We start from the raw sequence: 20,970 nt of genomic DNA, 5'->3' as shown, positions 1-20,970 counted from the left end.
CCATACCTGGCTACAGAATCCTTTTTCATCTTTTAACCTTTCTGCTTTTCTATTCCAGAATAAACCAGGCACTGTGAGAAGTCCCAGTCTGTAGCTACCGGGCGAGCTTCGAGACAAATGTACCTAAGTGTTGGGCCAGTGGATAAAAGCATCTCTGTCATTTAGGATCTCAGTGGCTCTCCACTTGTTGTTACCTTCCCTGCGTTACTCATGGGAGACTCTGAGACCTTAAGTACCTGGTTTAAGGTGACCTGGCCACAAGGTGTGGTGGAGTAGATTCTCCCGGTCTGACTTCCCCACACGCAAGTGGGGAAGGTTCTCCCATTGAGGTGGGGTGGGGCGGGCTAGGAACCTGTGACATCACATACTTTGCTCAGCTCCAGCAGCCCCTCCCCCAAACTCAGCATGCATCCTGTCCCCAAGGTCTTGTGCTTCCTAGCTGACTGACTAACAGCAAGAACCCAAGTAGTAGTACACACTGGAAACGGTAAGTGGGCAAGTATGGCTTGGTTCTCAAGCTCCCAGAGCCTAGAGGTGTGGGGGAGGGGAGCAAGTAGCTTAGGTAGGCCACCCCGGGATGCTTACACTCACCCTGGTTACCAGGGGACCTTGCAGCACTAAGACTCTTATCTTCTTACCCTGTACCAACTCTAGACACATGCTTATAATTTGCTTAGCAGGTCTCTCCTGATGTGACCATTCCCTGGTGAGGAACCAGAGCCACAGAGACTGGCTGACATCTCCAGGTTTGAATAGCTGAGCCCAAGACATATAACTCTATGAATCTGAATTCAAGCCAAAGGCAAAGGCCAAGGAGGGGGTTGCTGCTGTCTCGAATTTCCCCACAGCTAGGAGCCAGGAAGCCACAGGTCCTCAGGACTGCCAGAGAGGTAGAGGGCTGGATGGATACACCCTGAAAATAAACATAGTAAGCGTGGGCTGCAAGCCTTAGAGCATTGGGTTAGGGTGATCAGTACTCTGGCCATTCCTACCCTAGGAACTCAACAGTCCCCAGGGGCCTGCCTAGACTGCCAGCCTGGCTGTGACATCAGGTCTTCTGGCCAACTTCCTGCCGTCATTCTTTCCTGTTTGTCTGTCTGGCCAGACAGCACAGCTATCTGCTCACATCCATTCTGAGTTGCTATCAACTTAATTCTAAGAACAATTTAGTTTTGGTGAGAATTGAGGTTCTCCTGTCTCTCCACTTACCTTTATCCAGATTCTCCCATTTCCTCCTTTCTATACCTAAATCAGGTTTTTAAACAAAGGTAGAATTTACTAGTCTTCTCATGTAAACACCCAAAAAAAAGCAAACATCCTTGCGATTTCCGGTCTGCTCAATTGCAGTGATGGATTATGACCACATGGGGGAGCGCTGCAATCACCACCACTTTGACCCACACTGTAAAGGGACTTGTCAGTGGCAGCCATTCAGAAGACAGAAGCGGAATAGACTGCTTTGAACGGAAATGTCAGGAAGTGACGTACAATGTCGTAGAAGGAAGGGTACCTGACAGACCCTTGTTCAAGCCTCCATTGCTCCCAGGAAGCGGAAGTGACCAGCAGTGGCTCCTGATGCCCTTGACCCTCAAGGTGGCGTTGCCTACAGAGCTTGCCTGTGGTCAGAAGCCATCAGCGTTGTTACTCAGGCATAAGACTGCATTAGAAGACTTTGGAGTGGGGGAGGCTGGAGCGAGATCTCCGTGGTTACAAGCACTGGCTCCTCCTCCAGAGGACCTGGGTTCAATTCCCAGGATCCACATGGCAGCTCACAACTAGATATACATGCAAACAACAACACTGGTGGCAGGTCGGGCGGTGGTGGCACACGCCTTTAATCCCAGCACTTGGGAGGCAGAGGCAGGCGGATTTCTGAGTTCGAGGCCAGCCTGGTCTACAGAGTGAGTTCCAGGACAGCCAGGGCTATGCAGAGAAACCCTGTCTTGAAAAAAAACAAAAACAAAAAAACAAAAAAAAAAGAAAAGAAAAGAAAAGACTGTTGGCAGAATCATAAATGCCTCCCTCCAATACCCATTCAGGTCAGTGCTGAGGTTGAGAGCCTACTGACAGTCAAGGACACGAACAATGAATGCCGCCACATAGCTGGGTAGAGCATAAGATGGTGTAAAGGTGTCACATGCTCATGAATATCTTCAGCTCACCCCTAAGGGCCAGGAACAGCACTTTCAGCTCAAAAAAAGTGTGACAAGAGATAAGTCACATTGCAAATACCCCATGGTGCAGAAGGGGAAGAGAATTTCGCAAGTCAATGGTGGCTGGTCAAACATCAGGAAACTTTGGGGAAGTAGGTGCAGATCTCAGGGAGAGACGCCCATTGTAACTGCTGCACAAAAGTTCCCTTGTGATGGTGCCATGCCTCAATCCTAGCCCTGTGGAGGCTAGCTATACTGAGTATCAGGCCAGCTAGGATGCACAGCCATCTTGCTGAATCTTGAACACTCTTCTGAAAAGCTAAGACCTCGTCTCATCGTCCAGTAAAAAAAAAAAAAAAAAAGTAATTACAGGAAGGGTAGCAGTGGTGCACACCTTACATCCCAGCGCTCAGGAGGCAGAGGCAGGAGGATTTCTACAGAGCAAGTTCTAAGACAGTCAGGGCTACACAGAAAAACTGTCTCAAAACGAAAAAAAGGGAGGGAGAGACTGGAGAGATGGCTCAGCAGTGAGAGCACCTAGTGCTCTTCCAGAGGTCCTGAGTTCAATTCCAGGAAACCACATGGTGGTTCACAACCATCTGTAATGGGATCTGATGCCCTCTTCTGGTGTGTCTGAAGATAGCAACAGTGTACTCATACAGATAATAAAGCTTTAGAAAAAAATGAGTAACTACACTCCCACTAGTTTCTTGTGGCCACACGTGGGGTGGATTAGAGGGAACCCAGGAGACAGCCTGCAAGTAGGTTACTCGGTTCCCCGGAGGCTCCTAGTGCAGAGGAAGAAAGCCGCTAAGCCTCTCGGAGTTTCAGTACAAGGAGGAAGTCAGTCAGTAGAGCTAAGGGCAAGGAGGAGAGACTTGTTTGTAATTTTTAGCTTGCCTTATAGCTAGGGAGCAGGCGGTTTGAACCAGATAGCACAGGAAGGTCATTTCTAATGGCTCAGGTTTTTGTTATGCTGACGTTTTGTGTGTGTGTGTGTGTGTGTGTGTGTGTTGGTTGGTTTGGTTGTTTGAAACATAGTTTTTCTGTATTACCCTGGCTGTCCTGGAACTCACTCTGTAGACCACCAGAACAGCCTCGAACTCACAGATCTGCCTGCCTCTGCCTCTCAAGTGCTGGCATTAAAGGTGTGAGCTACCACTGCTCGGGCATGTATGTAGTTTTGGCAAACTAGTCCTGGACATCAGTGCTCGGTACAATGATACATTGAACCTCCAATCCACCAATAAGCTTGGCCTCAGTAAGCACTGAGAACAAGCAGCTGGAGGGTGGAGGGATGGATGGCTCAGTGGTTAAGAGCATTGGCTGCTCTTCCAGGAGTCCTGGGTTCAGTTCCCAGGAACCACATGGCAGCTCCCAACTGTCTTTAACTCCAGTTCCAGAGGATCAGACCGGCTCACACAGACATACAAGTAAGCAAAAACACCAATGCACATGAATTTAAAAAAAAAAAAATGGAAGAATTGAAAACAACCCAAACCGTGGTGGTACACACCTTTAAATCCCAGCACTCAAGAAGCAGGGGCAGGTGGATCTCTGAGTTTAAGGCCAGCCTGGTCTATAGAGTTCCAGGACAGCCAAGGCTAGAAAGAAACTGTCTCAACAAATAAACCAAAAAGCAAAGCATAAACAACCACCACTACCACGGAGGTCTGACGCCTTTGTTTAAATCAGTTCTCACCCTGTGGATTGTGATCCTTTTGGGCGGGGGTTTAAGGACCCTTCCACAGGGGTCACCCGAGACCGTTGGAAAACAGGTATTTATACAAAGATTCATGACAGCAGCAGAATCGGTTATGAATCAGCAGCAGAAATCATGTTATGGCTGGGGCTCACCACATGGGGAATGGCACTAAAGGGCCGAAGCATTAGGAAGTTTGAGAACCGCTGGTTTAAATGAAATTTCTGTGAAAAAGGAAGTCCTAACAGTCGGGCCAACTCTGTACCATCGGCTGGTAAAGGACCGGAGAGCCAGCAGCCTCGGGGGAGGGGCAGGGGGCAAAAGCTTCTGCCTTCCTGGGAAAAGCTTGAGAAGCCTCCCTGGGCTGGGGTAGGGGGTGGGGGGGGGGGGTGCGTTTCCCTTGTCTCAACTTAGTCAATCCTGGGCGTCGAGTCTCCTCCGCCGAGTCTCCCATCCCGTAACACTCTTCCTCAGACCACAGTAAGTCTTGGGAGCAGGAAGGTCCAACGCCAACATGAGGACACATAAGCCCTGTTGTTCTCCAGGAAGTCTGGCAGCCTGGGCTTTGGTGTCAGGGCCTGGAGCCAAGGTAAGGGAGAACCCGGGCCTCAGCCTTTTCCTGCCCAGGGATGTGGGAGTATGGCCAGGAGCTGGGGGTGGTGCTGGCCAGTTTGGCAGAGTTCATTCCAGGGGCTGAGGACAGCATCGGTGGGGGGAGGGTAAAGTAGCCGTGAAGACAAAGCTGCCTCCATTTCCAGGCCTTTGAAATGAGAAAGCGGGGCTGGGGCATAGCTCAGCCAGCAGAACACTTGCCTAGCATGCACAAAGCCCTGGACTTGATTCCTAGACTCAGGACATGGGGGTACACAGCTGCGATACCAGCACTTAAGAGGCAAAGGCGGGGGAAGCGGTTCAAGGCCCTCTTCAGGTACATATGGATTGTGAAGAACATTCAGACTACATCCGTTCTCCAGAAAATTAATCTTTCTAAATCTGGGCCATAGTCTGGGCGAGGTGTCTTACCTCCAGGCCTGTCCCTTCCCTGTGGTCCCAGCAGGGGGCGCTGCAGCCCCTCTGAGACTAAAGGATTCCATCCTCCCCTTACGCCCAGGCCCAGCCTTAAGTCATGCAGAAACCTAGACTCAGGCTGCCAGTCGTCTCTCCTCTCCAAGGAGTTAAACAATGGGAGGATGCACAGAGCTATGGAGGAAAAAAAAAAATGTTTATTTAATCAGATGGCCTCTGAAGGCACCTGGTTTCTGTCAGTATAAAAAAGGCAGTAAAATGACATGGAACAGGCACAGAAGAAGGGCAGGGGATATCAGATCACATGATACACCAGTCAGCCGCCCATCTCCACCCCATCCTTGTGATAGGCAGACAGACAGATCTCTCTTGGCCCTGGAGTCTCTTGTGCTTGACTTAAGCGGGGATCAGTCAGACCACTGCTCCCCTGCCGTTCTGACCCCCAGTCCCAAGTCCATCTGCAGAGGCTCCCTCCCTGGTTCCTGGACATCTGGGCCCAGCACGGTCCAGAAGAAAGCAGATGTCGGCTAAAAGAGTGGCCCCTCTGGACCCCTGCTCATCTCTGGCAGGGACGGAAGTGCGCAGGAAGCAGGCAGTGTAATTCTTCTGTCACCACAGGGTCACACAAGTGCCCTTAACAAGAAGGACAATACAGCTCCCAGAGCCAGGCCCAGACACAGGAAGAAGGACATGATGTTTCCTGCTGTCTCCGCCTCAGCTGGTTTGACTTTCCTAAAAGGAAAAGCAGGGTAACCTGAGGCAAGCCAAGCCCAGCCCTGCCCGAATACTTTAACTCCCAAACCCAGCGTCTTGGGACCATCCTCCACCCTCCCTCGAGCCTCTCCCACACAGCTCCCACAAGCACATTAGCCAGACCTCACCTCCATGCCCCTCCTACTGCCATCTCCCTCTATGTCCTGCCCGATGTCACCAAATTCCCCCGTGGCCCCACTTACTTGGGCCCGAAGCACATGCAGAGGCTGGCGAGGTAGCCGTTGGAGAAGGCAAAGGCAGCCATGAAGGTGATGAACCAGGAGTCATGCTTAAAGATGTGGTGGTGCCGCGGCACTCCGCAGTGGCGCGGCTTCACGTTACAGAGCATCAGCAGGGGAATAAACACAATCCTTGAGGCTACCAAAACCGGCAACCAGCGGCTATTCTGACCAGGCTGTGAGAACAGGCAAAGCTTCAGCGCATGTCAGTCTGGATCTCCTTGGGGCCCCTAGGGACTTGGATAAAACCTCTAGGCCTGGGTACCTTTTGAGGGTGCTGATTGCAAGGGTTACAGTGGTGCCTATGGGATAGCAATTTTTTATTTTTCTTCTTTTAAAGATTTATTTTAAATTTTAAAGATTATTATTTATACAGCACTCTGTCTGCATGTACACCTGCAGACCAGAAGAGGGCACCAGATCTCATTCTAGATGGTTTTAAGCCACCATGTGGTTGCTGGGACTTTAACTCAGGACCTCTGAAGAGCAGCCAGTGCTCTTAACCTCTGAGCCATCACTCTAGCCCCTCCCCCTCCACACCTTTTCTTTAAAAAAAGTTTTTCAAGACAGGGTTTCTCTGTGTAGCCCTGGCTGTCCTAGAACTCACTCTGTAGGCCAGGCTGGCTTCAAACTCAGAAATCCGCCTGCAAGTGCTGGGATTAGAAATTTTTCTTGTTTTAAAGACAAGTTCTCATGTATCCCAGGTGGGCCTCAAGCTCACTATACAGCCAAGAATGACCTCGAACTCCTGACCCTCCTGTTTCCAGCTCCCACGTGCTGGGATTTCAGGTGTGTGCTACTGTACTTGTGAGGTGCTGTGGGTTAAACTCAGGGCTTCGTGGATATGCTAGGTAAGCATCACTGCCAAGTAGTGGAAGGTATCCTTTGATCCAGGTGGGGGACACGCACATACACACCCAAGAACTGCACCCTCGGGCTAAAGATGGCTCAGTAGTTAAGAGTTCTGCTCTTGCAGAAGACCCAGGTCTAGCTTCTAGTATCTCGCAGTCTCCTCTTAACTCCAGGGGATCTGATGCCCTCTTCTGGCCTCTGCAGGCACTGCATTCACACGCACACACCCTCTCACACACATAACTTAAAAACTTTAGCTGGGTCATAGCGGCACATGCACTTGGGAAGCAGGGAGTAACAGATTGAGTTCGAGGCCAGCCTGGTCTACAGAGTAAATGCCCAGATAGCAACACACAGAAACCCTACCTTGATACACAAATGAATGACTGTGTACACAGTTACACATAAGTTATGAGTAGATTTGAAAAGGATAGCTCTCTTTACACTGTATTTTCCCCTTCTTGCAGGTTTTATTTTTTTTTTTTTTTTAAATGAGTACATTGTCACCATCTTCAGACACACCAGAAGAGGGCATCAGATCCCACTACAGATGGTTGTGAGCCACTATGTGGTTGCTGGGAATTGAACTCAGAACCTCTGGAAAAGCAGCCAGTGCTGAGCCATCTACACACACACACACACACACACATACACACACACACCCCTTTAACCTATTTTCCCTTCTTACAGTTCTGCAGTTTTATAGACTGGACCCAGGGGTCATGCATGGTAGGCAAGCCCTCTATCACACAGTCACACTGCAGCCCCACCATACTTTCTTGGGGCTCCCTCTTGGCCTCAGCTGGACACTTGAACCCCACAGGTCCCACAGCCTACACTCTACTTACCCACATGCAAACAGCGGTGAGGCTCCGGCCCAGCCAGTCAAAGACATTGAAATTCAAGAAGCAGGCCACAGGAATGAAGTAGGAACTTTCTAGGAGAGAGACTTAAGACTTAGCACCTGGCCCTCTCTGGGCCTCTGCCTCCTCATTCTGTATCAGAAGAGATGCTTCCAGCCAATGGCAGGGTGTCAAGTAGGCCCATGTAGAGCCAGCTGGGCAGAAGCGTCCCCAGGTGGCCGGTACTCCACCCTTGATTCTGCTATAGACTCTGGGTGAATCTGTCCCGGGAAGGAAGCGTGTGGTGGGAGGGGGAGCGGGGTTGGGGGTGGAGGGGAACGGGGACACACTTACTCCAGGGACTTGGGCCTTCGATGCTGGATTCCACCTCAGCAGTCACAGCAGGAAACAACCCAATGGTGACTGTGAAGATGAAGCAGACAGACAGAGCTGGGACCCAGATCTGGAGAGAGAGAAGAGAGAGAGAGAAAAGAGATTCATCCAGGGCCCTGGGTTGTTATGGCTTTGTGTACAAAAGACAAAAGAGCCAGACACTGGTGGCATACCCCTTTTTAATCCCAGCACTCAGGAGGCAGAGGCAGGCTGATCTCTGAGTTCAAGGCCAGCCTGGTCTACTACAGAGTAAGTTCAAGGACAACCAGGGCTACACCAAGACCATGTTCTTGAAAAAAACCAATAAATAAATAAATAAATAAATAAATAAATAAATAAAATCATACACACACACATACAGAGAACATTCATAAGAAGACAGGAAAAGCACTTGGGAGGCAGAGGCAGGCGGATTTCTGAGTTCGAGACCAGCCTGGTCTACAGAGTGAGTTCCAGGACAGCCAGAACTACACAAAGAAACCCTGTCTCGAAAAACCAAAAAAAAAAAAAAGAAGAAGACAGGAAAAAGCCCAGTCTAAGGTCAGAAAGGGAGGTGGTATAAGGTAAACACAGCAAACGGAGAAAGAAGGGTAAAGAAGGGTAGGCAGGACACCCTGGGCCCACGTACACTCTTAAGTATGTCTTTGATAGACTGGCTTCTGTTGGTGGGTGGAGAGTTGGGGCCTGGCACCCCAGAGTCCTCTCTTCCTCCTCTTGGCTCCTCTCCTGTCAGGTGAGAGGTTGTAAAAGGATCTTTAAGTTTTAGGGAAGACAGAACAACAGGTAGAATGAGCAGGAGGTGGCACCTATCTTAACTGGCTGGTCCATAGTTATACTGTAATAACCCATAGACCTACATGCCCTTGACTCGAGCCCCTGGGGGCTCCCCTTCCCCCAGGAGGCTCCTGATATTCTCCCTTCCCTCTGAAACCGCTAACCTCTGTCCAAATGCCTGAGACATTCAGGGTAATCCAAGTTTCCCTTTTTAACCCATCAAGATTTTATGTAGGTCAGGCTGGCCTTGAACTCACTGTACAGCCAAGGATGACCTTGAATCCGATCCTCCTGCCTCTCCTTCCCAAATGCTAAGGTTACATGTGTACCACCTTGCCCAGTGCAGGAATCAAACTCAGGGCTTTGTGCACCCACTCTTACCAACCAAGCGATAGGCGGAGACCCCCTGAGGTCTCTGTGCTATCATCCCTCTTTTACCCTCTCCCTACCTGCTCATGGTCGCTGTGTCCTCCTTTGGCACCTAGCTGCCAATTAACACGACATGCCCCCAGCTATCCCCCATCATACTGCCCTACCAGACTTCCTTTAGTAATTAAGACCTTTACTGATGAGATCCATCTTGGTCTCCGGCTCTGCAGGCCCCGCCAGGTTGAGCTGCAGGTAATGGCGATAGAATTCCTGTTCAGCGAGGGACATGGGAGAAGTAGAGTCAGGGGCAGCAGCGCCAGTATTCCAGCTTGCCATGGTTTAGTTTTAGGACACCCCTGCTTTGAAACCCTGAGGCCTCCCCAACGCCCCCCATTTGCTCACCGTCCGAGGCAGAGCCAGGTAGCACACTATGGCCAAAACGACAACTGCACAGGCTGTGATGAAATAGCCAAAGGCGCTTTCTGACAGCTCCGAACCACCTGGCGCACAGTGGACAAGCTCAGATACACGCCATCCCTCCAAAACATCCCACCTGCCTCCCCACAACCTGCAAGCAGGGCAGTGGGCGTGGTCGGACTCACTGGCAATGGCGCAAATCATGGCGACAGAGGTGAAGAAGCCAGCCAGGCCCTGGCCACTCATGATGGGGGCTGTGTAGTTGGCCGGCAGGACGCCTGCTAGACCGAAAAGGCTGGCTTGCAAAATGGCACCGAATGCTGGGGAGGAGTGAAGATAGCGAGCTTGTCAGCAGCAGTCAGGACTCCCAGGGAGCTCTGACCTGAGCCACGCCCACCCTGTTCTCTGCCCCAGCTCTCAACCCAGGCCCAGGGCTGCCCACCCGTCATCCCGCAATTACAATTAATGAGCACAATCTTGATCATGGTGATGACGAAGAAAGACAGAGCATCTATCTCCACCTTCACCAGGGCGGCAGTGACGAGGAACACCAGCAGGATAGCCACCAGGCTGCCCAAGATCCGGACAGACTGAGAGACCCTAGGAGAGAGGCAGGGGGATGGTGGTGGGGGTCGGGAAGGGTCAGCCCGGGGCTGAGGAAGCCGGAGCTGGCTGGGCATTGGGGATGGGGAGGCTCACCTCTGATGCAGGAATGAGGTGAGGCAGGTGAAGATCAACAAGGGTAACATGGCACACAGGGTCATGACATTGTTGAAGATGGCACTGAGCGAGCTCCGGGTTGGCAAGGGCACTGTGTGGTTAGCCAAGGTCTTGGTGCTTTCACATGATTGGTCAGTGACCAAGGACAAATTCTGGGACACGTCCAGGCGGCTTGTGAAATACTGTGGGGTTTACAGAGGTTGAGTGTTGGGACCTCTGTCCCTCTCTGTCCTCAGAGGCACAGAACCAGGCCTTGAAAGCCTAGGGGACACATCCTCTGGGACCGAGTGCTTGCCCCCACTCCAACCTCACCTTGGTTGCTGTCATAAAAAAATTCCAGGGAAGCAGCGTCCCCAGGCCCAGCACAAAGAAGATAAGCCATACTGCCTTATACCTACGTAGGAAAAAAGCAAAATGATTGGTCAGCCCACCTTCCCTCCCTCCCCATCTTCCCAGCTATCCTAGCTGTGTGTATCCACGCCGCATAGGTGCCCTTCTGCAGAGGTGTGAGGTGATGTGTAGGCCCTGAGTACAGAACAGGCTGTAAGGAAAAGGGCCGATGGGATGGCAGTTTTTTTGTTTTGTTTTGTTTTGTTTTTGGTTTTTCAAGACAGGGTTTCTCTGTGTAGCCCTGGCTGTCCTGGAACTCACTCTGTAGACCAGGCTGGCCTTGAACTCAACCGATGGCAGTTTTAAATGACACGGGAGACAGACCCTTGGTTCTCAAGTCCTAGAAGGTTTAGGGGGGCCTAGTGAGCTGGGAAGCAGTGTGACCCACACATCCAGAGATGGCTTTGGAACCTCAGCTAAAGGAGATTGGGTGAAGGAGAGAACACAAGCCACAGCCACAGCCCGCCAGCTGGAAGCAACTAAGCTAAGTGGGGACTCCAGTCCCCTGAAGAACTCTGAGGTCAAAAACACCCAGACAATTCTAGACTCAGTGGGTCAGATGGGCTGGGTGCCTGGGGGGTGGGGGGGTTTGGGGACTGGGAAGTAGAGAGCTATAGATTTTCCTTTTTTCCTAAGTAGACAGAACAAGTTTTGTAGTCCAAACTACCTAGGGCAGGGCAGGGCAGATAGACTAGGGCTTATGGAAGCCATCTGGTTCTGAGCATGACTCTGGACAGTCTTTGCCTGTCCAGCTTAGCAACCCTAGTCCTCTTCCGTTACAGTTGCCTAGACCTGGTAAAATGCCTTCCCCTTAACCAGCATCTACAGACTTCACAGAGATGGTAGCGAGGACACCCAACTCAGTGGGGCAGGCCTCTTGCAAGCCTTAAATGGGCCAGCCAGAAGAGTACCCGAGTTCGCCAGTCTAAGCCATGGCCGCCACAGCCTTCAAAGCCCTCCTCATCCAATTCCCTTGAGGTCAAGATGTTTAAGGCTTGATTCGAAGGCTCAAATGGAAGGTAAAACTCCAAGGGAAGGCTATACAGGACAGGAGCTCAGAGAAGAACTATCGAGCCAGGAAGCAACGAAATGGGTAAACTGTTGAGGGGCAAGGCCAGGGCACCAGGCAGCCTGGGAAGGAAAGGAGGCAGGAAGCTGGAGTCTACAATGACAATGCTTCCCCTCAGAAAGCAGTCGCGGAAGGCTGATATTCTCACCAGACTTTACAGGTGGAGAAACGGTCCCAGAAAGATGAAGCTAACTCCCCAGTCAGAAAGGGTCGTTACATAGCCTTTGACACAAGAGGGAAATGGTGGGCAGGGGAGTGGTGAGGGACCCACAGGACAGAGAGGCCATCTGGAAAGAGTGCAGCGTGGCTTCATAAACTTCCACAAGCCTCCCCTCTGGAGGACTTGACTCAAGCTCTTCCCCCATCCTAACACACAATCCCAACCTTAACTAGCCTGGGGAAGATCACAGGCTCCAGAGAGAGAAGGCTAGAAGAGTCAGGCCAAAGACCAGAGTCGGCTGAGGTCAAAAGAGGCAGAGGCCCCAGGGCAACCTCCAGGGACTAGGGTGGTCCTGCCAGATGTGCTCTGGAATGAGGGAAGCGGCCAAGTGTCTCCCCACAGTGACGGCAGGAGGAGCTGGAAGCCAGGAGGAGCTGGAAGCCTCTGTCTAGCTGTGCAGTAACAGTGGAAACACTGACACACTCCAACAGGGGCCTGCTGCCCACCTAGCCCTGCGGGCACACTAGCCAGCACCCAGCCAAGGCGTGTTCCTCACCCTAGCCCATGCAGACCTGACTCAGAACCTCCAGACTGGGAACACAGTTAGTCCTGAGGTACCCTCAAGTCCCAAAGAGCGCAGCTCCCTCCCACACTTACCCTAGAGACTCACTCCCTAGATTCCCAGACCAGCTCCCCTCCCCGCAACCACCCCTCCTGCCACACCCCTTGGCCATCCAGTACCTGTCCTGAGGCTGGTGACTGGTTGTCATGGCTCCAGTGTTCTCGGCTGTGCCTGGCTGGCAGCTCCCTCCCTCTGGCTCCTGCTGGGGGTAAAGGAATATTGAGCTCTGTCTGGCTCTGCTTCCACACTGCCCCAGGCCTGTCTCAGACTCTTGAGGGGAGGGCTGGACTCAGAACAGGCAAGGGAAGCTACCCTATGAGCCTCTGTAGACCCAGGACCACTCAACTCAGCCCCTTCTGGCCTTTGGCCCCAGGAAGCCCTTCCTGTCGTCTCTCTGCCTGATTGGGCTGCACCTGGCTGCCAGCCTGGCCGCTGCCACCGCCGCCACCGCTATTTTTATCCAGCGGCAGAAGCAGTTTATAAGCTTGGGAAACCAAAGGCCGAGGAGCAAGAGAGGAGGAGGACGCACGACTGAGAGGCAGGGAAAGACAGTCGAAGAAGTCAGAGAAGAGATGAAAGGGGTCAGGGACAGTGATGACAGTGGACACAGAGAGAGGACAGAGCAGGCAAAGGGGAAAGAGAGGGAGAAAGCTTAAGACAGCAACCCGCAGGAACCCAGGTCTCCTGAGGCCTGCTGCGAGCCTGCACTCTCCCTCCAGGGTGCCCCCACCCCATCACCCAATCAAGGCTGTGGCAGGGAAGGCCTTTGCAGACTGCTTCCTAGAGTAATTGGGACTCCCTCCAGGCGATGCTGGAGCCAGCATCTAAGCCTTTCCAACTGCTGCCCAGGGGCTTCCTGAGTTCTCCAAGAATATATTTCATAATTGTGGGAGGGACATGGCCTTCTCCACAGTGAGTTCCTTCCCTTGACCCCAAGTCCCAGAACGTTCCTTTCTTTCCCACTACCCCCCCACCCCCCCAGTTCCTTTCTCAGTCTCAGGCCACTAACTATCCTCTTCCCGTTTCTGACAGTGGCTCTGAAGGGAAATTTGGAAAGGTAAGGCACAGGCTAGCATCGTGCTCCAAAGTTCCTAACATCACTCTCAACATCCCGCTCCATGCCCCACTCACAAAGGGCAGATAACACAGCACCAGTGGGCTAGTCCTGTAGGGAAGCAGGCTCAGAATATGCAAGGCACACCCCCACAGGCACCCCCCCTCAGACTGCTATTTCTTTGTCTAGGGCAAGCTCCAGCTCCTCATCACTCACCGAATTTGTAGGCTCGATGTTGACAGGTGGGTGAGAGTCGAAGGTACCTGGGCGTTCCCCAGGAGGGGGTCCTAGCTCAGGCTCGGGCAGAAGGCTGGGTCCTGGGTGAGGGTCCAGAGTGGAAAAAGTTGGCAAAGGCTTATCAGAGAGAATCCCTTAGGCCTCCAGGGGCCCCCATTCAGTGGGGTCTCACAAGCTCAGAAGCCGCAGAAGCTGGAAGTACCAGAGAAGCTGAGAGATAAAGGCCACCCTGTATGTAGCTGAGAGATAAGACAACAGAAGCAGCAGGCTCAGCAGGGGAGCTAAGCCTGTGGCAGCCAGGTCAGCTGGCAGGTGCAGCTAGAACTTCAGGCCCCGCCCACCCAGACAATTGCCACAGCTGGTCACCATGAGGCCCTACAACCACTTTTCTACTCTTCTGTGGGTGAAACCCAGACTGGCCAAAGGTCTTCCTTTCCCTCAGTCCTGGACAGCAAAGCCACACACCTCCAGACGGAGGCAGAAGGCTCCTGCTGTTGGTTTCAGGTAGTATTTACTGAGGGTCTCTGCCAGTCAGCCAAGCACCCGCCCAGGCACTGGGGACAGAGCGGTAAGCAGTAGCAACGCTATTTATCTAGGACAAGAGGGTTCTGCTGGGGCTGGGGAGAGCCTGAGGATTCAGGGGACCCCCATCAGAACCTAGCAGACCCTCAGCACACACGCCACACTTCTTCCGTACACCAGCAAAAGGGAATGTAGCCGCAAGCCAGAGAGAGGGCTAACTCTCCTATCATAAACCGGGCCTAAGCTTGGATAAGTGTTTACACACACACACACACACACACACATATACACACACACTTCTCCCCTTGCAACAATCCCCACCCCATCCCTGGGCACCACTTAAAGCCACAGGCAGCCCCTGGGTCCCGCCCACATCCAAACATTCCATTGGCTGCCTAGCCCCTTTGCTTTTGTCCCACAGGGGATCTGATAGCAGCGATTCAGGGCCTCTGGTATCGGTTCAACCATGCCTTGACCTGCAGAGATGGGGAGGCCCTGAAAGCAGCCACCCATCTGAGGCCTTCCTGCGTCCTAGGGTCCCAACGACTCTCACACAGTTCCGTTTCTCAGCATAGTTTTTGCTACATCAGAATCTTTACTTGAAATCTGCAGACGCCCCTTTGCCAGCTGCCTAGAAGCAGGGATCGGTTTCTACTAAACAGAGGGGCCAATTGAGGTTTAAAAAAGTTACATTGCACGGGGCAGTGGTGGCACACGACTTTAATCCCAGCACTTGGGAGGCTGAGGCAGGCGGATTTCTGAGTTCGAGGCCAGCCTGGTCTACAGAGTGAGAACCAGGACAGCCAGGGCTACACAGAGAAACCCTGTCTCGAAAAACAAAAAACAAACAAACAAAAAAACAAAAAACAAAAAAAGAGAGAGAGATTAAAAAAAAAAAAAGGTTACATCATTTGAGAAAGCCCGCAGAGCTGGTGAGGGGGAAAACAGCATCAATACTCAATGTACCGATTATTCTAGATCCCTTCCCAGGTGGGGAAGGCGAAATTAATAAGGCTCCTCAGCTACTCATGCAGACTTCCAGGAAGAGGGCAACAGTGGTCCAATTAAAGGGTTAAGACAAGTTGAGAGATTCAGGTCATTCTCCCACAGAACGTTAGTTTCAGATCCATGGCACCTCACAACCGTTCCATCGCGCAGATATTATTGTATGCAAAGCTCACACAGGCAGGACAAGCCAGAGAAGGAGGGTTAATCAAGTAGAGGGGGCTGCCTCGCCGCACAGGGTTGGAAAGAAGACCCGAAAAGGGTATAAGGTGCAGGGGTGGAGCAAGCCTTCATCCACCGGGAGCCTGGGTGTGCATGTCCTTATCTTGTCACTCGTTCACTCTCCGCGTTGAGTAAATGAGGACGCGCCCAGGAAAGGGAGGCCAGGGACAGGAGTTTAGTCAGTAAATGGGCAGCTAGCTCCGTTAAGTCCATCTGTATTACCGCATTCCCCATCCTCCTGCCTCGGGGCAGAAGACAACGCGGTCCCTCTCTCCAGCTCACACAGGAGCTGTAGCGTTGAACCACCCACTCGCCGACCCTCTGCGGAAGTCAACATAGCGACAGTCCCTTTCAGGCCCAGAAGCCAGGCTGTCTCGGGCCCGGCTCCGCCCTGGTCCCCACAAAAGGATCATCCCCCTACCCAGAGCCAGGCCCCTACGAGCCACGTGCTGCGCTGCTCTGCACGCGCCGCGTGGGGGCCGCACCCCAAAGTCCCTGTCGCGGCCTCGGAGCTGGCAGGCCGAGCCTCCCTTGCCCTCGTGGCAGGCCGGACACGCCACTCTCTGCCCCAGAGTCCCCAGCACGTCCCACCCGGGTCCTAGGAGCACCTGCTGGAGAAGGACACCTCCGGCGGAGAAATCTGCGCGCCCGGCCAGCGCTTCCCGCGCCCGCCCGAGCGCTTTCAAACCCGCCTTCTGCTGGGCCCGCCCCGGGCCCGTGCGAGCCACCTCCTCCCGGCGACAGCCCCGCCCCCGGGCTCCACGCCGCCCCCTCGACAGATCACTGGCTCCCAGCCCCAGAGACCCTGCGCCTAGGGCCACCAGGGCTGCTGGCTTCGATGGCAAGCACGTCTTTGGACCCTTCCCAACTGTCACCCGGACACGCAAGCATGGGAGTGGGGCACGGGCCCCACACAGGGTACCCCTAATTTCTGCGCTGGGCCTGCGCTCCTAACTCCTACACGTTCCAAGGGACTCTTGCACAGACAGGCCCTCTGCTCACCCAGGCCCAGACGCCCCCACAGCCACGCTCCACCTCAGGTGTTCCGTTATCCCTCTCCGAACCCCGCCCACGCCATTATTCACACTCCATGGTTTCACTGCTAGCACCCCCTCACACACACACACCCTTCTAATACATCCTTTTTTTTTTTCTTTCCACTCCTCCTCTTCCCTTCAAGAAGACTTTCCACCCACTATCCTGGTGGGATACCTCAGATTTGATTGTTCAGGAACCCGGACGCAGGAGGTGTTTGTTTTCTCTCTCCAACCCTCAGACTCGCACACCACACAAACATCATTTCCCCTCTTCCCTCCCCCTATAACTTTGCCTTGAAGGCTCTTTGCATAGGGGACAGCCCTGAGGCCTCTAAGAAAAACTGAAACACAGCCGGCGACCGGAGAAAGAGGAGCCAGGAAGAAAGGCTTCATATCCTGCACATCTCTTTATCCTAGCCAGCATTTCACTGTCCCATCCCAAGATAACCCTCATGGGTAGCAGCCTTGCTGAACCCCGTACCATCCATACCCCCCACGGCTGGGGTATTGGAAGCTCCTACAGTAGCACTCCCTACTGTACATAACCCAGAAGTTGGGGAGGGTCCTGAGGCAAGAACATCCCATTCAGACTGCCTGCATCAGCCCAGCTCCCTGAAGAGCCCCGTGCCCCAGAGAAAACATTGGAACTAATTAACAATTACCAGTACTAACTTCACAGGGAAAAGGTGCACTCGTCCTCCCCAGAGAACGACTGGGCCCTTAGGAGGTAGCTGACTCTGTAGGACAGTGGGTTCTCTCAAGCTGCTCTGGTGGGGGTGTATACAGCCTTCCTGCTCCCACAGAGATGACACATCTCCCCACTAGCACTAAGCAAACAGAGGGCAGGAAGTCGGGCTTGGGTGGTATTTTTCTGGGCACTATCCCATGGCTTAGGAGTAGCCTTATGTCTGTCCACAACGCCAGATCCCTACCCTGTTTGTCCAGTCTCTGTCTCTCCCTGCCTTCGCCTCCCTTTGTCTGTTGGGCCCCAGCCTCACCCCCTCTTCCCCTTCCCAGGTCTGACCCTGTAGCCATCCGTAGCTGGCACAGCTGTGGGAGAGATCCACTAGGCATGGCCAGGCTGGGAGCCCTTGTATGCAAAGCAAACTGGACATGGACGGAAGAAGTGGAGAGGGTCCCAGCCAGACTGGGGAAGGCTGGTTCCTTTCCTTACGCCCACTGGGACCTGGCCATCTATGCAGATGGCCACAGCCAGGCCTGTTATTATTGGAGATCAGCCCTTCTGGCAAGCTCCTTGCCTGGGCTTCAGCCAGCACCCACACCCCAGGCAGCCTTAGCCAGTTGCTGGTGCCAGAGCCCTCTGCTGGACAGCCCTGGGAACCCAGCTCACACAAGCCTGGGCCTGGGCAGATTCTTAGGCCAGGTTTTGTTTGTTTTTGTTTTTGTTTTAACTTTTCTCCTCCTATCATGGCTCCCCTCTCCCTCTCCCTAAGGTTAAGTCAGGAGGGCTGGTCTACCTGACCTGATGCTTACTTTTATGTCTTGTCCCCCACCTCAGTTGGGACTGTCATTTCTGCCTCTCCCTCTTTAGAAGGTAGATTTGCTTCCACAACACTCATAGCCCTCTCTCTCTCCAGGCCTGTTCTCTCTGCTGTTAGCCACAGTCATCTGTGTTTGCTGCAACAGTGTTTGCTCCGGGTTGGGGCGGGGGGTGAGGGTTGGGGAGATGGGAGGGTTGTCACAAGCCATGTCTCAAGTTCTCTGTTGTTAGTGATTAAATCTTTGTGGCCTTGCGGCAGAAAAGGAACTAGGGAAAACCCAGGGAAACACTTGCCCAATGTGCTGAATTTAAGGGGACACCCAAAGGAGTCATCAATGAAGAGGAGTTTTAAGGCAATGTGGGTTTTCTTGTCTTTGTTTTGCTCTTGTTTGTTTTAGGACACTGGGGTCAAGTTCAGGGCCTGGAACATGCTAGAGATATGCTCTAGCCATTGAGCTAGTTCCTCAGCCTAATGCCGTTGTTAAAAAAATAAATACATTAGTGGAAGGACTCCATAATTAATACAAGATCAAACTCTCTCCCTCTCCCCCCTGTGTGTGTGTGTGTGTGTGTGTGGTGTGTGTGAGTGTGTGTGTGGTATGTATGTGTGTGTGGTGTGTGTGAGTGTGGTATGAGTGTGTGTGTGGTGTGTGTGTATGGTGTGTGTGTGGTATGTGTGAGTGTGGTATGAGTGTGTGTGTTGTGTGTGTGTATGGTGTGTGTGTGGTGTGTGTGTGTGTATGGTGTGTGTGTGGTGTGTGTAAGTGTGGTGTGTATGGTGTGTGTGTGTGCATGGTGTGTGAGTGTGTGTGTAGTGTGTGTGTGGTGTGTGTGTGTGTGGTGTGTGTGAGTGTGTGTGTATGGTGTGTGTGTGTGTGTGGTGTGTGTGTGTGGTGTGTATGGTGTGTGGTGTGTGTCTGTGTGTGTGTGTAGAGGCCAGAAAACTACCTTTGGCTGCAGTTCCTTAGGGACCACCCACATTGGTTTGTTTTTTTCAAGATTATGAATTGTGTGTTTACACCACCCTGATGCACGTGTACGTGAGGCCTGGGGGGTCTTGGACCCCTTGGAACTGGACGTGTAGGCTGTTGTGAGCTGCCTGATGTGGGTACTGGGACCCAATCCAGGTCCTCGCCAAAAACAGTAGTCACTCATAACCACTGAGCTCTGGCTGGTCTGGAATTCCCTAGGCAGACCAGACTGGCCTGTAGCTCACACAGATCTGCCTGTCTCTGCTTTAGGATTGCTAAAATCAAAGGCCTGTGCCGCTAGCCTGGCCTGTTTTGTAACATAGGAGTTCTAACCGTTTGTCCTCTCCCTTGCCTTCCTAGTGATGGGATTATAAGTGGCATCTCAGCTTTGGGGAAAAAAATATGAATATATGTACATACATTCATATATACATACATACCTAGGCTCTGAGAGAACTGAACCAATCGATCTAGTCTTCCCTATGCCCAGTATAAAATTTTCAAATAAAGACAGATGTGTACACAGGGTGGATACTAGGTCAGGGTTCAAGAAGACTTTGTTCGTTCTGTCTAAGCCTAGGCTTCTAGCCAAATTTCTCCGATGTGTCTCCTAACCCTCTGGTTGGCAGGTAAGTCTTCTCTGACCCAGGGGACAATTTTAAGTGTCCCAGAGCTTAAACAACTATCCAATTATGGGCCTACAAACTCTCAGAAAAAAAAAAAAATCCTTCTTCTTGAGGCGACATATTTGTACTCCGAGGGCCAAATCCTCCTTTTCAAAGGGCCTGTTGGGCACCATCAGAACCATTCAGTCCCCATCGGTGCCCCATTGCATCTACTGAGACTGGACCTGGGGTAGGGGTGGGGGTGGGGAGGCTGGACAGGGGAGAATGAAAATTCCCAGGTCGTGGGACCCCAGCCATCTCTCGACCTCCTCACCTGGGGGCCAAGGCCAAGGCCAAGGCCGGAGCCGGCCAGTCTCTGGCACAGGGCTCGAGAGCGTAGCCGTCACCGACGATAGCTCGCTAGCCTCGCGCTCTGCGGCCGCTGCCTGCCCCGCCCCGCGCTGCCGAGGAGTAGAGATCCGGGGACACCGGGTGGCACGAAGGAGGCCCAGTGGGAGGGGCCGTGGGACTGAGAAGGGACGTAGTAGGAAAGGTGGGACTGCTTTTAATCCACCTGTCCCCACGGGTCGTACATGCTCTAGATTCTGAGGACTCTGTAGGAACAGCTGGGTCACCGGGAGGACGGAAAAGTTCTCCAGGGCCTGGGAGGTAGAGGGGGAGGGGCGGCTCAGCTCAGATGTCACGCTTTCCCAGCCTCAAGTTTCTGTCTGTAGGAACCTGTATGGATTCCTTGACAGGGGCCAGTATTCCTTACTATGCCTTTCTTATCCTACAGCCGAAGTCACTCCTGGAAGGATTTATTGCGTGGGAATCGTAATCAAATTATCCAGAGAATCGTAGTACTCGATGCCCACCCACGCGTGCGTACACAAAAGCGCTCACTCAGCTGAGGAGTAAGAAATTTTTAAAAAATATTTTTTTATGTGTATGGATGTTTTGCCTGAGTCTGTGTCAGGCCTGGTGGCCTTAGAGGCAGAGGGGAGTGTGGAACTGGGCTTCTAGGGGGTTGTGAGCTGCCACGTGGATGCTGGAAACGGACCTCAAGTCCTCTGGAAGAGCAGCTAGTCCTCTTAACTGCTGAGTCATCTCTCCAGCCAGCCCCAAGTAGTGAAATTTTGGGTGATTTCTTATTTCTTCGAGGGTAATAAGACGTCCCTAAAGGTCATGCATGTCCCCACTTCCCAGCCTACTGCCCTGCTGACCAATCTCCTTTATCCTATTACCTCTAGCTGAGATGTCTCCAGAGCACGCCAGGGATCAATTTTCCTGCCGTCAGCCAGCTAGCCTTCCTGCGACACAGATCTAAGCCATGGC

The 20,970-nt window shown here is 52.6% G+C and overlaps 1 protein-coding gene across 9 annotated transcripts; it reads right to left on the bottom strand.

Moving 5' to 3' along the window:
* Positions 1-5,056: 5,056 nt before the first annotated feature.
* On the bottom strand, positions 5,057-19,987 carry Slc29a1 (solute carrier family 29 member 1 (Augustine blood group)). Of its 9 annotated transcripts, none has more exons than XM_028766674.1 (14): positions 19,970-19,987; positions 13,752-13,852; positions 12,601-12,680; positions 10,553-10,634; positions 10,220-10,422; positions 9,981-10,120; positions 9,706-9,840; positions 9,506-9,603; positions 9,295-9,373; positions 8,589-8,686; positions 7,922-8,030; positions 7,574-7,662; positions 5,838-6,049; positions 5,057-5,613 (listed from the first exon to the last, which is right to left on the bottom strand). In XM_028766674.1, the coding sequence occupies exons 3-14, from the start codon at positions 12,627-12,629 to the stop codon at positions 5,502-5,504; spliced, it is 1,386 nt and encodes a 461-aa protein (XP_028622507.1). In that variant the 5' UTR covers positions 12,630-12,680; positions 13,752-13,852; positions 19,970-19,987; the 3' UTR covers positions 5,057-5,501. The 9 variants fall into 9 exon arrangements, with proteins under 9 accessions (XP_028622507.1, XP_028622505.1, XP_028622508.1 ...); XM_028766672.1 differs by lacking the exon at positions 19,970-19,987 and adding an exon at positions 16,734-16,805; XM_028766675.1 differs by lacking the exon at positions 19,970-19,987 and adding an exon at positions 16,130-16,244 and having other exon boundaries at positions 9,301-9,373; positions 12,601-12,683.
* Positions 19,988-20,970: the final 983 nt, after the last annotated feature.

Source organism: Grammomys surdaster, unplaced genomic scaffold (genome assembly GCF_004785775.1).
Source record: "Grammomys surdaster isolate TR1022 unplaced genomic scaffold, NIH_TR_1.0 169, whole genome shotgun sequence".
Classification (NCBI taxonomy): Eukaryota; Metazoa; Chordata; class Mammalia; order Rodentia; family Muridae; genus Grammomys; species Grammomys surdaster.
This window is presented reverse-complemented; position numbering and strand designations above follow the sequence as displayed.

Excerpts from the sequence above, each read along its gene's own strand:
- Slc29a1 (XM_028766668.1), bottom strand. The coding sequence starts at position 15,858 with ATGTTGACTTCCGCAGAGGGTCGGCGAGTGGGTGGTTCAACGCTACAG. Across the intron at positions 10,423-10,552 it reads TTTTTATGACAGCAACCAAG|TATTTCACAAGCCGCCTGGA; the intron begins GTGAGGTTGGAG and ends TAAACCCCACAG. Across the intron at positions 6,050-7,573 it reads TCACCGCTGTTTGCATGTGG|CCTGGTCAGAATAGCCGCTG; the intron begins GTAAGTAGAGTG and ends CTGTTCTCACAG.